Genomic DNA, 15,894 nt, shown 5'->3' on the forward strand with positions numbered 1-15,894 from the left:
GAACAGGAAGCACGCTGACACTGTGTGCTATGACCCTCACTAAGCTCTGGCTGGCTCCATGTATCACTGGCCTGCACTTCTCGTGAAGACAGCCAGCCAGTCCTCACATGCCCTGCAGTGTGAACAGGCAGCAGCTGGGCAGGCAGCTAACACGTCCCTGCTCCTCTGGACCAGAAGCAAATAACACAGTAGGATTTAAAGGCTGCTCAAATACATTTTTTGTTCATGGGAATTTGGCACTGAGGCTAGAAGAGGTAAAATTAATGACTGCAATGAAATCTGTCAAATTGACTAATGTGCAAAAAGGTTTATCATTTAAAAGTGGTTTCATTTTCTGTAATCTCAGATCTGGAATGGAAAAAAAAGAGAAGCCTAAGAGTAAGAGCCCATTAGATGACAGCAGTCCAGCAGAAATATAATGCAAGCCACATACGTAAATTTAACTATTCCAGTAGCTGTGTTTAAAAAGATAAAAGAAATAGGTGAAATTCATTTAATAATACATTTTACTTAGCCTAAAATATACCAAAGTATTATTCTTTCAATATCTATGCAATATTAAAAGTTACTATTTACATTCCTCTTGTTTTACTAAGTCTTAAAAACCTGTGTACATTTCACACTTACAGCACAATTCAAACTAGTGAAACTGCAAGTGTTCAATAGCCACACAATGGCTAGTGGCTACTGTGTTGGACATAGTAGGTATAGATTATAAACTTTGAAAGCTCCTCTGCAAATAAATGCAACCAGCCCTCATTTTAGCATTATTGAATTCAATGACTATTTATCAACAAAAGAATAAGCATAAGTATGCTCAACGAACTAAATATATTATGAACTAGAGAAAAAGTCAACTCTTAATCACAGTTCAGTACATATTGGTATATAATTATAGTTATATAAGAAGGAACATTGCCATAGAGCTCTAAGAAGGCCTTTATTCTCTAGAGTTCTGTAGTCAAGCCTTGGAGGATAAGCAGAATTCCCTGGCAGAAAATGAAGGAAAGGCATTGCAGCTGGTGTGAGCTTCCAGATTCTAAGGCAGAAGGGGGAGAAAGTTCAAAGAACCTTTGGAGAACATGGAGCAGCCTGATGGCCACAATGCAATGAAGATAACTGGAGAAAAGCTTTGAAAATAAAGAGACCTCAATGAACTGAACCTGCTTGCTCAACTACAGATCACTCTTCTCTCTGAGGATAATGGGAAGTTCAGAGGGGTTAAGCAGGAGAGTGTGATCACATTGTATCATCACTTTATGGGAAAGCCAGGTATGCAGGAATGGAAATAAGAACTCCAGAAGCTGCAGCAGACGCGGGCAAGGAATAATGAGGAAAAGCCTAAATTCAGCCAGCGCTAGAGGGAGGGACTTGAAGGGAGTATCAAACAGGACCTTCATGACCAGAGGACGTCAGGGAGATGTTACTTATATCAAATGAGCAGATAAAATATTACCAGTATTATCCCCTTAACTCCTGCTGTGCCCGACCCACAGCTCCTGAAAACTCTGAAACCAGCATCTGAAAGGCTGCATTAGCCAACGGCGGACACCCAGCCAGAGGAATATGCTGGCTCAATTGAGAAGGCTGTGTCATTGTGCTAGCTGGGCCCCATGTTTCCGTCCTTTGGCATCTGCACGGTACATATGTAAATGGGAACTGAGGGGGCGATTATATGGTACAAGTCTATGCAAATGTCATATGACCAAAGAAAATGTGTTCAGTCAAATGATCTGCCTAAATGATTTAAATATTTGAAATATCCATGAGAAAAATACTGGTATTTTCTTCATAATACTCAAGAAGTAAGCTCTAGTGTGATTGTTAAAGCTAACTCTTGGCCGGGCGCGGTGGCTCAAGCCTGTAATCCCAGCACTTTGGGAGGCCGAGACGGGCGGATCACGAGGTCAGGAGTTCGAGACCATCCTGGCTAACACGGTGAAACCCCGTCTCTACTAAAAAATACAAAAAACTAGCCGGGCGAGGTGGCGGGCGCCTGTAGTCCCGGCTACTTGGGAGGCTGAGGCAGGAGAATGGCGTAAAAACCCGGGAGGCAGAGCTTGCAGTGAGCTGAGATCCGGCCACTGCACTCCAGCCTGGGCGACACAGCAAGACTCCGTCTCAAAAAAAAAAAAAAAAAAAAAGCTAACTCTTGACCTTCCTTAAAAAGCTCTGGGAGTCTCAGGCCGGGCGCAGTGGCTCACACCTATAATCCCAGCACTTTGGGAGGCCGAGGCAGGCGGATCACCTGAGATCAGGAGTTCAAGACCAGCCTGGTCAACACGATAAAACCCATCTCTACTAAAAGCACAAAAATTAGCCAGGCATGGTGGTGGGTTCCTGTAATCCCAGCTACTTAGGAGGCTGAGGCAGGAGAATAGCTTGAACCTGGCAGGCGGACGTTGCAGTGAGCTGAGATTGCACCAATGCACTCCAGCCTGGGTGACAGAGCCAGACTCTGTTGAAAAAAAAAAAAAAAAAAAAAAAAAAAAAAAAAAGGCCAGGTGTGGTGGCTGACACCTGTAATCCCAACACTTTGGGAGGCCGAGGTGGGTGGATCACCTGAGGTCAAGAGTTCGAGACCAGCATGGCTAACATGGCAAAATCCCATCTCTACTAAAATAATAATAATAATAATAATTACAAAAATGAGCTGGGTATGGTGGTGCAAGCCTGTAATCCCAGCTACTTGGGAAGCTGAGGCAGGAGAATTGCTTGAACCTGGGAGGTGGAAGTTGCAGTGAGCTGAGATCACGGAGATCGTGCCACTGCACTCCATCCTGGGCAACAGAGCGAGACTCCCTCTCAAAAAAAAAAAGCTCTGGGAGTCTCTGAATCAATTCTGGTTGTAGGGTGAGGGGTCTGCCTAACTCGAAATTTTAAAAGTTAACAGAAAAGAAATTTCCTACTGTAAACAAGCAGGAAAGCAAGGAATCTATAGTGACAAAAAACAGTTTCCACTGCTGAACAGTCAGTGTGAATATATATATATACACACACACACACACACACACACGTATCAGAGAAAGAAGATGAAGGGTGAGGTAGTTGTAATCCCAGCACTTTGGGAGGCCGAGGTGGGCAGATCGCTTGACCTCAGGAGTTTGAGACCAGCCCAGGCAATATAACAAAATCCGTCTCTACCAAAGATACAAAAAAAAAAAAAATTAGCTGGGCATGTTGCCACATGTCTGTGGTCCTAGCTACTCGAGGGGCTGAAGTGAAAGGATAGCTTGAGCCCAAGATGGGGAGGTTGCAGTAAGCTGAGATCGCGCCACTGCACACCAGCCCAGGCAGAAGAGAAAGAAAAAGGTGATGACGCTGAAAAATAATCAAAAAACTTCTACATAAACTAAAGTACTATTACTAGACAAATTTAATAATCAGTCTGTTCTGAAACAGTTCAGAACAATGGACTCCAAAATAACAACAGAAATTCCAACCATGTTTTGATCGCAAGGATTTGCTTCCTACTTTCCTGCTCATAAAAACAGGCTGCTTTTTTATTTTCTTTTTTATTTATTTATTTATTATTTATTTACTTTGAGACAGGGCCTCACTCTGTCACCCAGGTTGGAGAACAAGTGGTGCAATCTCGGTTCATTACAACCTCTGTCTCACAGGTTCAGGCCATCCTCCCTCCCACTTTAGTCTCCCGAGTAGCGGGGACTACAGGCACTTGCCACCATGCCTGGCTAATTTTTGTATTTTTTGTAGAGATGGAGTTTCGCCATGTTGCCCAACCTGGTCTCAAATTCCTGGGCTCAAACAATCCACCTGCCTCAGCCTCCCAAAATGGTAGGATTACAGGCGTGAGCCACCACGCAAGACCCAAGCTGCTTTTTAAATAGCAGTCCCAAAATAAGAAAAATCTTTATTCATACTAAAATAAGGAGAAATGCTGGGACCAACTAAAGCACTCTGTTAGAGCCCTTTGTAAAATTTTTGTAAACTGAATATTATTGTGCCAATCCCAAATACAATTTCAGAGAATGAACTAGAATATTCTAAACCAGCACAATTCAATAGAAATATAATGTGAGCTATATACGTAATTTCAAATTTTCCAGTAGAAATAATTTTAATATTACCCGAACATATTCAAAATATTATCATTTCAACATATAATCAATATAAAATATAATTACTGGGACATTCTGCATTGTTTTTGCTTATGATGTCTTCAAAAACTGTGTGTATTTTACACTTACAGCATATCTCAATTCAAAGTAAACACATTTCATGTGGCCAGTGGCTACCGTATTGTACAGCACAGGTCTAGACCAACTATTTCATTCTGTGGATGGAGATACTAAACAGCAAAAAGGTTAAGGAACTTGGTAAATTGCAGGGCCAAGTTAGAATTATTTTCTTGGTTTGGTTTTGTTTTGTTAGAGGTGGGGTTTTGCTGTCTCCAAGGCTAAAATACAGTGGCCCCATCACAGCTCACTGTAGCCTCAAACTCCCGGGCTCAAAGGATCCTCCCATCTCAGCGTCCTGAGTAGCTGCCATCACAGGCTCAAACCACCATACCCAGACAGGCTAGAGTTCTTACTTCCTAGTTCCCAAATGAATGTTCTTTCTACTAGATCAGACTATCTCGCTCCTGTGTTTTATGTCCATGAAACACAGAATAGTATTAAATTATGTCAGACCAAAGATGTCTGGGATGAAAGAAATTGTCAGGAGATTACCTAAAACCAGAGCTCCAAAAAACATATATGGCTGAGGCAAAAGAAACCCAACATTTAATCAATAGAATTGATACCATCTCAATCAATAAGCCAGTATTGTTCTGTTTTGACAAATTCAAGAACACTTCGTATTGACACGTGTGTACAATTACTGGTGAGTAAATCAACCATGCTCAGAATGGTGACTACTGTATGTGAAAACAGAACAACAATGTATAGCAACTGAAATGTATTCGAGAATTCAGGCTTACATAATTCCTAACAGAATTCCCTAAACCTCAACTTGTACTTTGTCAGTAACAATTAAGAAGATACCTGCATGATTAAGATAAGAAAAAATGTAGGAAACTTGCTAAAATACTCTGGCAAATAAAAGCAGGGGGTTAGATAAAACAAAATTGGCAAATGTAGATAATCATTAGAGCTGGCTGCTGAGTCCAAGGCAGTTCATTAAACTATCCCTTCTGCCTTTAAGGGTGTTTAAAACTTTCCATTAAGAAAACAAAGTTTTTTAAAAAGCACAGAAAGGAGGGAGGAAGGAAGAGTAATCTCGGAAAAAGGTTTTCTAGAGCCGTTATTCTAAGACCAATAAATAAACATTGGCATTCCAACAATAATTCCAAGACCACTTGAAAATGTGCAGTAATTTCAGTTTTAAGAGAGCAGACTAAAGAATAGAGAAGAAACAAGGAAAAAAGGAAGGAGTAGGGGAAAATATTTTTTAAATACCTGTACCCCCAGTACTCTGAGAAAATCAGTCAGCAACTCAACATACATCCTTCCAGACCTTTTCCTGATCATATATATTAAAATTTATGTTTGTGGTATAGTATGAAATCTATTTGGTCTTTGTCCCAGTTCCTGTCACGAGCTCTTAAAACCCTTGGGATTTCCTGAGCAGGAGGAGTGTCTTTTATTGTTCATCAAGAGCCCCTTTTGATCATACCTGAGTTTATGTTAATGAGGTGACTTAAGGTGTAGTGCACAGATAACCCAGGATGAAGCTGCTCACCAGACAGACCAGGTTATTAGAGGATTAAAGGATTGGAACCTTCAGCTCCACCCATCAACCTACAAGAAAGGTAGGGGAGGGAAAGTGTAGAGATAAAGCCCTAAGAAAAAAAAATTTTTTTTTTTTTTTTGAGATGGAGTCTCACTCTGTCGCCCAGGCTGCAGTGGTACGATCTCAGCTCACTGCAGCCTCTGCTCCCAGGTTTAATCGATTCTCATGCCTCGGTCTCCCAAGTAGCTGAGACGACAGGCTCAAGCTTCCAGGTTGCTGAACATGTGGAGGTGCCTGGGGGGTCGTGCACCTGGAGAGGGAAAGGAAGCTTCACTCCCTTTCCCCAAACCTTGCCATGTGCATCCCTTCATCTGGCTGTCTGTGTATCCTTTATACTAAACCACTAAACTGAAGTGTTTCCTTGAGTTCTGCAAGCCATCCTAGCAAATTATTGAAACCAAGGAAGGGATATGGTGGGAACCCTGATTTATAGCCAGTCGGTCAGAAGCAAAGGTCACAACCTGGGACTTGCAATTGACATCTGAAGTAGGAATAGTATTGTGGGACTGAGCCCTGATCCTGTGGGATGTGATGCTATCTCCAGGTAGGTCATGACAGAACTGAAATGAATTATGGGACATCCAACTAGTGTTCAGAGTGGGAGAATTGCCTGGCGAGTGAAGGAAAAAAAAAAAAACACACACACACACAGCTGGTCACAGAAGTGTTCTGTGTTGAGTAAAATAGAAAAAAGTTTTACAGCATTGTATTTTCTTTTTTTGAGACGGAGTCTCTCAATGTCACCCAGGCTGGAGTGCAGTGGCGCGATCTCGGCTCGCCGCAACCTCCACCTCCTGGGTTCAAGCAATTCTCCTGCCTCAGCCTCCCAAGTAGCTGGGACTACAGGCACCTGCCACCATGTACACCTAATTTTTTTTTTTCCTTGAGACGGAGTCTTGCTCTGTCACCCAGGCTGGAGTGCAGGGGCGGGATCTCGGCTCACTGCAAGCTTCGCCTCCTGGTTCACGCCATTCTCCTGCCTCAGCCTCCCCAGTAGCTGGGATTACAGGCGCCCGCCACCACACCCGACTAATTTTTTGCACTTTTAGTAGAGACGGGGTTTCACCGTGTTAGCCAGGATAGTCTTGATCTCCTGACCTCATGATCTGCCCGTCTCAGCCTCCCAAAGTGCTGGGATTACAAGAGTGAACCACCACACCCAGCCTTATAGTATTACATTTTCTTAACTAATAAAATGGGATTATACTCATGAAACATCAATGCTGTTCCTCAGTCAGCATCCTGTATTTGGGAAAGGACCAACTTCTTAGTTCCCTTGGGGTGAAATTCGGGGTTAGGCACATGACAGGCACAATCTCCTCCACAGGGTATTTAAATCCTGAACCAATACTCACAGGGACAGAGGCAGTTGGAGCTGAATCCTAAGTCGTTCAGTGGCAGCAGACTGAACAGAAGGTCTGTGAACTTCTGCGGCTGAGATCCCCAAATGAGATCAAAACCTGTTTTCCCATTGTGTTCAGCTTCTAGAAGCTACCAGTATCCTTCTTATATGCATTGTTTTCTTATTTAAACTAGACAGAGTATATATCTGTTGTATGAAGTGAAAGAACCCTGATAGTGTTATACTACCACTACTACTAAAAACATCAGCTAATAATCATGTATTTACTATTCTAAGATTTTTTCTTGTCTTATATAATCCTCACAATGATCCTACAAGGTAAATACTACTATGTATTAACCCATTTCAGAACTGAAAAACTGAAGTCCAGGCAGATTAAGCAATGTGCTGCTACTCACAGCTACCGTTTATAGAGCCGGAACTATATATAACTTTACTGAGTTCAAAGCCAGAATTTGAACTCAGGCTGATAGATCCAATAATTTAGTCCTAAATTATAAAACCTTCTATCAAGCTGCTTTATTACCTGATTTCTTCACAATCATCTCCTACATTGGAATATTTAGGTTGTTTCATGCTTTTCATTATCATAAGTAAGGCCATAAAACATGTCACTATCCTTTTAGTTTAATTTGAGGGCATGCCTTAATTTACACATAGATTAAATTTCTGGCATGGATTTGGCAGGTCAAAGGATATGTGATTTTTTTTCAGTCTTCATTCTTGATTATGTATTGCAGAATGAGGGCATTTGTTTTCAAAGCTTGTTAAGAAATAAAAAAGGAAACAAAGTTGGCTTTTTTTGGTGAAGCACTGTTTCTGCCTTCAGGCATTCATGTGTGTTTACGTGCTTAGAATGGAGACAATCTGCTCAGCTAAGGAAGAAAGAAGATCCTGTTTTAAATGTTAATTGATGTAGGATAATAGGATTTCCCAATCAATAACAAATACACTTCAAGCCTAAGGCTTAAGGAGTTCTTGAGTCCAGCCTTTTATTAAGTCATATTTCCTAAGGCAATCCTAAACTCCATTCACTCCAGTCATAGTTAGTGGTTGTTTTGTTTTGTTTAAAAAAAAAAAAAAGGTAAATTATAATCAAGGATAGTTCTCAAACTTTTGAAATGTTTGCTCTGTGTTGGGTACTTCAAGACTCAGAGCTTACATTATTTGAGATACCAGTTAAGTTGACAAAATGATGAAATTATTAGTGTGTTTCTTTTGTGAGATCAAGACTATTTCTATTTTCTGAAGGTTATTCCAATGTGATGACTTCTTGGGAAGATCACATTATCTACTTTTATGCTCTGTAAATATTGAAATACTCTCTGAGTACAAAATAAAATTTAGGACGACCTAACACCATGCTAACCTTGGAGGCAACACCATTTCTTGTAAGCAGGAAGCTCTAGAGAAATGATGGCATAAGAAGTCACCCACTTATAATGGTCAGGTGGAAAGAGCAAGTACCTTAGCAAGAATGTTCTGCCCAGTGTTATGTCCTTGCTGTCATGGACAGCAAAATGGCCTTGTTGACATTTTGGGGGAGACTGTATAACTGAAGGCAGAAAAGTAAGAATATTCTAAGATTCGGCCGGGCGCAGTGGCTCACGCCTGTAATCCCAGCACTTTGGGAGGCCGAGGCGGGCAGATCACAAGGTCAGGAGATCCAGACCATCCTGGCTAACTCGGTGAAATGCCATCTCTACTCAAAATACAAAAAATTAGCCGGGGTGGTGGCGGGCGCCTGTAGTCCCAGCTACTCGGGAGGCTGAGGCATGAGAATGGCGTGAACCCAGGAGGCGGAGCTTGCAGTGAGCCGAGATCGCGCCACTGCACTCCAGCCTGGGCGACAGAGCGAGACTCCGTCTCAAAAAAAATAATAATATTCTAAGATTCTTCATGGACTGAAATTTTAGTATCTAGGAAAAACTAATTCCTCAACTTTTATCTACTCAAACAACATATGATTTTTTAAAAATATTTTAATCATAAAACTAGTATCAGGACACAGAACAACATACTAGCACAGTCCTTTTGAGTAACTGCAGCAGGGCCTACTGTGCCATCACTGACAATGATTATTTTGCAGGGTCAGATAAGAAAGTTGAAAGGGAAACCACCAGTAAACATTCACTAAACACAGTAAAGAGCAACCCAGTGAAGAAAGAGCTATGAGATACACAAAACTAAGGAACATGAAGATAAAATGAAGCACCCCAGAAAGTTCAGGGCAACAGAAATAACAAACAGGGTAATTATTATCATTAAACCCATTGGTTGAGGTTTCAACCCTGAGGTCAAAGACCCTCAGGCCCCAACCCCCAAAATGAATCAGGACATGTTACACATTATTCATGCTAACTAGCTCGATTGTCATGTTTCATCTTACTTGGCAATCCCCCAGTCCAACTCAGCTCTTGAAAGGAAGAAGGGACAAAGTCACTGCACACAGTGCAGCATTTGTCTCTCACAAGAAGCCCTTCCCAGCAAACTCATGAGACTAGAGAGGCTCTTGTTGTTGGTCTCATACAGAGGTACATAGCATTCAAATTTGGTGAGCCCACAGAATTCAGTAAGTTAAGAGTCTCAGGCTACAATGAACTCGTTATACTTTCCTTGAAGATTTAGGAACTCACCTAGGGCATGGCTACAACTCCGACAGGATTCCGTCAGACTGACAATTATTTGCTGCAGATCGGCTCTAGGGGGAGTGGGTGACGGGTTAGGGTTTTTCCAGCCATTACATTTGCAAGACTCCTCGGCCTAAAAAAGGAATAAAGAAACAGATAAAATTATGTAACAGGCAGCCGTGGACTGATGGTTTTACATGAGAACAATGTACACTAGTTATATGACAGCTACCCCCTCACCCCTGACTTTGTCGTCTTCCATATAGACAAGAGAAAAATAGAAAAGCTGCAGATCAAGCAGGTGTCTATCTTTGTGCATGGGTTGTTTTTTTTTTCTTTTTATTATACTTGGTCAGCTTTGGTACGATAGTGCAGCTTCAGGTGATCTTGAAAATCAAATACTATCCTATACTCCAGCTGCTTAACTTCATTTTATTCTTTTATTTAATGTGTACCTGAAAGCTCCTGGCAATGCTGGAAAATTTTTATCCCAGAGGGGTGGGGGTGAGGGGGAGGGGAGTCCACTTTTGTCACAATTCATTTTTATTAATAGAAAATAAACACTTATTCCAGTTTAAAAAAAAAAGAAAGAAAAGCCAAAGGTGGTATTTGATTTGGGTGCTTTGCTTTTTGTTTTCTTTTGTTTTCTGCTGGCTGGAATCTGCATGCTACAGCTCATGCAGCTGACCCACACAGTTTGCTCCCATTACCCCCAATGGGTGTCCGTGAAGTGGTCAGTTCCAAGAAAGTCCATCTCAAAGATGTCCAAATCCACAAGCCAGACTCCTGATGTCCCACAAACACAGCTAAGGTCTAGATTAAGGTTGAGCCTTGCAGGCTCTAAGGCACCAGCTGCATCTCTGCCCCATGGACCAGAAGGGAAACCCACAGGACCGAAGAAGTTAGCAATCTTAGGAAGATGAGACGGGGGCACACCCAGCTGACGACACACTTGCAGGCTCCTCCAAGACTTCTGTGAGCTCCCAGCTTTAGAACTGAAGAGGGCTTCATCATGTAGTCCTGGGTTTCTACTTATACATATATTTCCAGGTTTCCTGTACTAGAACACCATCATTTTAGCAACACTTGATAGAAAGCTTCCTTAACTTTGTCCACATACTCTTCACACCTCTCTATGTTTGTAGACAAGAGTGAACACGACGTGGCCTTCTGTAAGTGATTTGACCCATGAAATGGAAGGCAAGCAGGAAAAATTATCAGTTATTCTACCTGGTACCACACTGTGTGCTTCGGCAGGTCTCAAGGTATGAAAGGCTAGCATGCTCGCAATGAATGACCCCAGCCACTTATAAAAATAATTATTCTGCCCCTTCTCTACTATTCTCAGCACTCCATCACTCTCACCATTTATTTACTGCTTCAAGTCAGCTATGGCTGGGAAACCAGAAAGTACACTGTTAGAATAACATGTAACACAGAGGAAGTCACTCTAGGGTAGAGCCATCTGCATATACTATCCAGTATGGAAGCGTCTGGGCACATGTGGCTACTGAGCACTGGAAATCTAGCTAGTTCAAATCAAAGTGCACTGTAGTTGTAAAATATACAGATTTAGAAGGTTAGTGCAAAATATTAAATATACCATTAACAATTTTTACATTATATATTGAAATTATATGTTTAAATGTATTATTTTGGATATATGGGTTAAAGAAAAGATATTATTAATATTGACTTCTTTTTACTTTTATAATACAGTTATCCAAACTTTTTGGGTTTTTTTTTTTTTTTTTTTTTTGAGACAGAGCCTCTCTGTGTTGCCCAAGCTGGAGTGCAGTGGTGCATTCTTGCCTCACTGCAACCTCCACCTCTCAGGTTCGAGTGATTCTTGTGCCTCAGCCTCCTGAGTAGCTGGGATTACTGGCATGCACCACCACGCCCAGCTAAGTTTTGTGTTTTTAGTGGAGACAGGGTTTCACCATGTTGCCAAGGCTGGTCTCGAACTCGTGACCTCAGGTGATCCACCCACCTCAGCCTCCCAAAGTGCCGGTATTACAGGCGTGTGCCACCATGCCCAGCAGCATAAGTGTAATTTGAAGAAAATGTTAGAGGCTGCTGCTTTGACCTCATACATAAAATTCTCCAAGATAGAGATCATTTCCGAGCTGTGTATAACAGTATAAGAAAAGAGAATAGTCGGCCAGGCGCGGTGGCTCAAGCCTGTAATCCCAGCACTTTGGGAGGCCGAGACGGGCGGATCACAAGGTCAGGAGATCGAGACCATCCTGGCTAACACGGTGAAACCCCGTCTCTACTAAAAAATACAAAAAACTAGCCGGGCGAGGTGGCGGGCGCCTGTAATCCCAGCTACTCGGGAGGCTGAGGCAGGAGAATGGCCTAAACCCGGGAGGCAGAGCTTGTAGTGAGCTGAGATCCGGCCACTGCACCCCAGCCTGGGTGACAGAGCGAGAAGTCTGTCTCAAAAAAAAAGAAAAGAGAATAAACCATTGGCAAGGTAAGAAGGGTCACGGTAGAAGAAAACTCTGCTTTTGAATGAGTCTTCTTCAGTGGGCCATGTGAATCTGGAACACCTAACCTGATTGCTTTTCCCATTTTGTATTAATGAGGATGGAGAAAGCAGGGCCAGGAGAAGCACCTACATCAGCATCCCCATAGCTACATCCCCCAGTGAGTAGCTCAAGTGACCCTCTTTTGTCTAGGCATCAGGCAGGCCCAACTTTTACCCCCAGAGTTCTCTGTTGCCAGGCTGAACCTGGCCTTGAAATTCTCTGCAATGAGCCATCCACCTCTTCAGAGGCTGCAAAGGTCTCAGAGGCCATGTTCTTGAGGGAAATTGTCATGAGAATTTACAATGAAGACAGTGAATAGCAGAATATGGCAAGCCAAAATACACAGCTTTGGTATAAGGGTTATTAAAATGCAGATACAAGAAAAGCTTGGCCGGGCGCAGTGGCTCACACCTGTAATCCCAGCACTTTGAGAGGCCGAGGCGGGTGGATCATGAGGTCAGGAGTTCAAGACCAGCCTGGCCAGTCTTGAATGCTAAAACCCCGTCTCTACTAAAAATACAAAAATTAGCAGGGCATGGTAGCAGGCGCCTGTAATCCTAACTACTCGGGAGGCCGAAGCAGGAGAATCACTTGAACCCGGGCAGCAGAGGTTACAGTGAGCTGAGATTACTGTACTCCAGCCTGAGCGAGAGTGAGACTCTGTCTCAAAAAAAAAAAAAGAAAAAGAAAAGTTCTCTGCCCTCCCGTATATCCCCAAAAGCAGGACATAAATTCTTAAAGGTATCCCTTCTTCCCTCTCTACCAAGAAGGACAGAAGTTGATCATGGAGACAACTCTAGACCTTTATCAGCCCAAAGGTACCAGGGGAATCTACATAACAAACTTTGCTAAAACCAGCCCTAATCTACCATTGGTTTCTGCACATACTTGCCTTCCCACAATCTGCTGTCCCTAGCAGCTCAAGGTCCTTTTCCTTTGTCTTCTCACTTCTCTAAAAATTTACTAGTCTGCTGAGATAGCCCATAAGCCCAAGTTCTAACTACTTCTTTGAGGTACTCTTCACTGGGTGCTCCCATGTTCATGCACAATGAATATGTCAATAAATTTGCTTTTGTTTTTCTCTTGTTAATGTATTTTATTAGTCTGACTGACAGGGCCCCAACCGATGCGCCTAAAATGGTAAAGGGAAAACAGCTTTCTTCCCCTACAAAAGTATCACTAAGATTTCGTAGGGTCAGAGGAAACCACCCTTATTGCGGACCAACCTCTCTTAGTTGCTGCATAACTACTTCCAGGAACTCCCTAAGCCTCCAGCTTTTCTGAATAGCCTGGTCTGATCCACAGCCCTTTCCCAAAGGACCTTCAGTTTGAGAAAAAAAAAAAAAATGACTAAACAGCCCCCACAAAGCAATTAAGGATGGCAGGCCAAACCTAGAAGCAAAAAACAGTAATAACCAAAAACACCTTGAGTTTGGAGAACTGCATTTCGAGCCCAGGAGTCATGCACACTGACTCATTCTTTCAACAATATTTATTGAGGCCTACTACACGCCAGGTACTATTGACTATGAAACAAAGATTCTGCTCTCCTGGAGATTACATTAGGGGTGGCCGGGGATGGGGAAAACAAGATTAACACATAAGTAAATTATAGCATATACTGGAGAATGTGATGGTGCTATGGAAAGAAAGATAAAAGGACGAGTACAGGGAACTTAGCAGAGGGTGGGATAAAAGGTATAATTTTAACTAGGACTTTTTGAGATGACCTTAGAGCAAAGACTTGAAAAAAGGAGGGAGTTGGTTATTAGGTATCTGGTATAAGGGAAACACAGCTAGTGCAAAGCCAAGAGAGTGCCTGGCTTGCTCAACAGAAAGCAAAGGCCAATGTGGCTACAGCACAGTGGGTAAAAGACATGTTGAAATTAAACCAGACAGGGTCGAGCACAGTGGCTCACACCTGTAATCCCAGCACTTTGGGAGGCTGAGGCAGGCGGATCACCTGAGGTCAGGAGTTCGAGACCAGCCTGGCCAACATGGTGAAATCCCATCTCCACTAAAAATACAAAAATTACTTGGCATGGTGGTGCACACCTGTAATCCCAGCTACTCAGATGGCTGAGGCAGCAGAATCACTTGAACCCGGGAGGCAGAGGTTGCAGTGAGCCAAGATCATGCCACTGCACTCCAGTGTAGGTGACAGAGTAAGACCCTGCCTCAAAAAAAAAAAAAAAAAAAAGAAAAAGAAAAGAAATGAAATTAAGCCAGACAGGACAGGCACAGGTAATCCTAGAACTTTGGGAGGCTAAGGCAGGCAGATCACCTGAGGTCAGGAGTTCGAGACCAGTCTGGCCAACATGGCAAGACCCCCGTCTCTATTAAAAATACAAAAATTAGCCAGGCATGGTGGTGAATGCCTGTAATCCCAGCTACTTGAGAGGCTGAGGCAGGAGAATCGCTTGAACCCGGGAGGCAGAGGTTGCAGTGAACCAAGATCGCGCCACTGCACTCCAGCCTGGGTGACAGAGTGAGACCCTGTCTCAGAGTTTTTTAAAAAATTAAAAAATAAATAAAGAATTCAAGGATCTAAAACTTTTCTTCCTATGAGCTTGCTTATAAAACTCTGCCTTGCCCTGAGATTCATGCTAACAAGTAACAAGTTTTAAATTCTTGGAGAAGACAATACAGAGTTTTAGAGATGTAGATCTTAACTTCATTGTTGCAACAGACAAAGTTCGGTCAGCCCAGAAAAAAAGTTTATTTATGCCCCTTCTTGTCTTAACATGACAGAGAATAATGGCTGTGTTCACTGGGGGCTCATAAATGGGTGAGTCACAAATCTCATGGCAGGGAGATTTGTAATAATAAGGTCTTATATTCCCCCTACTCAATTAAAAAAAAAAAAAAGTTACATCCTAAATATTAACCGCACGTGTTGAAACCACTTGTGATAGAGTGCTTAATGAATTCTACCCCACAATAAACACTGATGCTTAAAAATGTAACTGAATAAAGATCTTTTCTTTCAAAATTGGCTTTTTTTTACCTCCTCCACTGAGTCTTGCGATCCCAGTACAAAGTAGATTTTTATTTCTTTTGTTCATAATGACTGAGACTTTCGAAACAAATTAAAATTCCCTGAAAACCAAGAAGAATGAAGAGAGGGAGACAACATGGGGCGAAACACTGAGAAGTATAAAAGTTTTGTCAGCCCTGCAGCACTCCAACTGTGCTGTCCAAGATGTGGCAGCCAGCCACAAGTGAATACGGAGTCTTTAAAAATTGGCAATAAAAATTGAGATGTGTTATGCATGTTTGAAAATATACCCTGAATTTCAAAGACTTAGTATTAAAAAAAGAATGTTAAAATATCACATTAAGAACTATTTTATATTGATTACGTATTGTAATAATATTTTGAAATATTCAGTTAAAGTAAACAATAGAATTAATGAAATTTAATTTTTGGCTTTTCTGATTTTTTTTTTTAAATCTGGTGCAGTGGGTTGAACAGTGTGTCCCCTAAAGTTCTTGTCCCAGCCAGGTGCAGTGGCTCATGCCTGTAATCCCAGCACTTTGGGATGCCGAGGCTGAGGATCACATGAGGTCAGGAGTTCGAGACCAGCCTGGCCAACATGGTAAAACCCTGTCT

General features: G+C 42.2%; 1 protein-coding gene across 2 annotated transcripts in view; it reads right to left on the reverse strand.

Annotated features, from left to right (window-relative positions):
* LOC105488963 (lysine acetyltransferase 2B) overlaps positions 1 to 15,894 on the reverse strand; it is a 117,720-nt gene that overhangs the window by 75,146 nt on the left and 26,680 nt on the right. For both annotated transcript variants that reach the window (XM_071090841.1, XM_071090842.1), the window contains exon 2: positions 9,757 to 9,883. In XM_071090841.1, coding sequence (XP_070946942.1) covers positions 9,757 to 9,883 — 127 coding nt within the window. The remainder of the gene's footprint in view (positions 1 to 9,756; positions 9,884 to 15,894) is intronic.

This window comes from Macaca nemestrina, chromosome 2 (assembly GCF_043159975.1).
Source record: "Macaca nemestrina isolate mMacNem1 chromosome 2, mMacNem.hap1, whole genome shotgun sequence".
Classification (NCBI taxonomy): domain Eukaryota; kingdom Metazoa; phylum Chordata; class Mammalia; order Primates; family Cercopithecidae; genus Macaca; species Macaca nemestrina.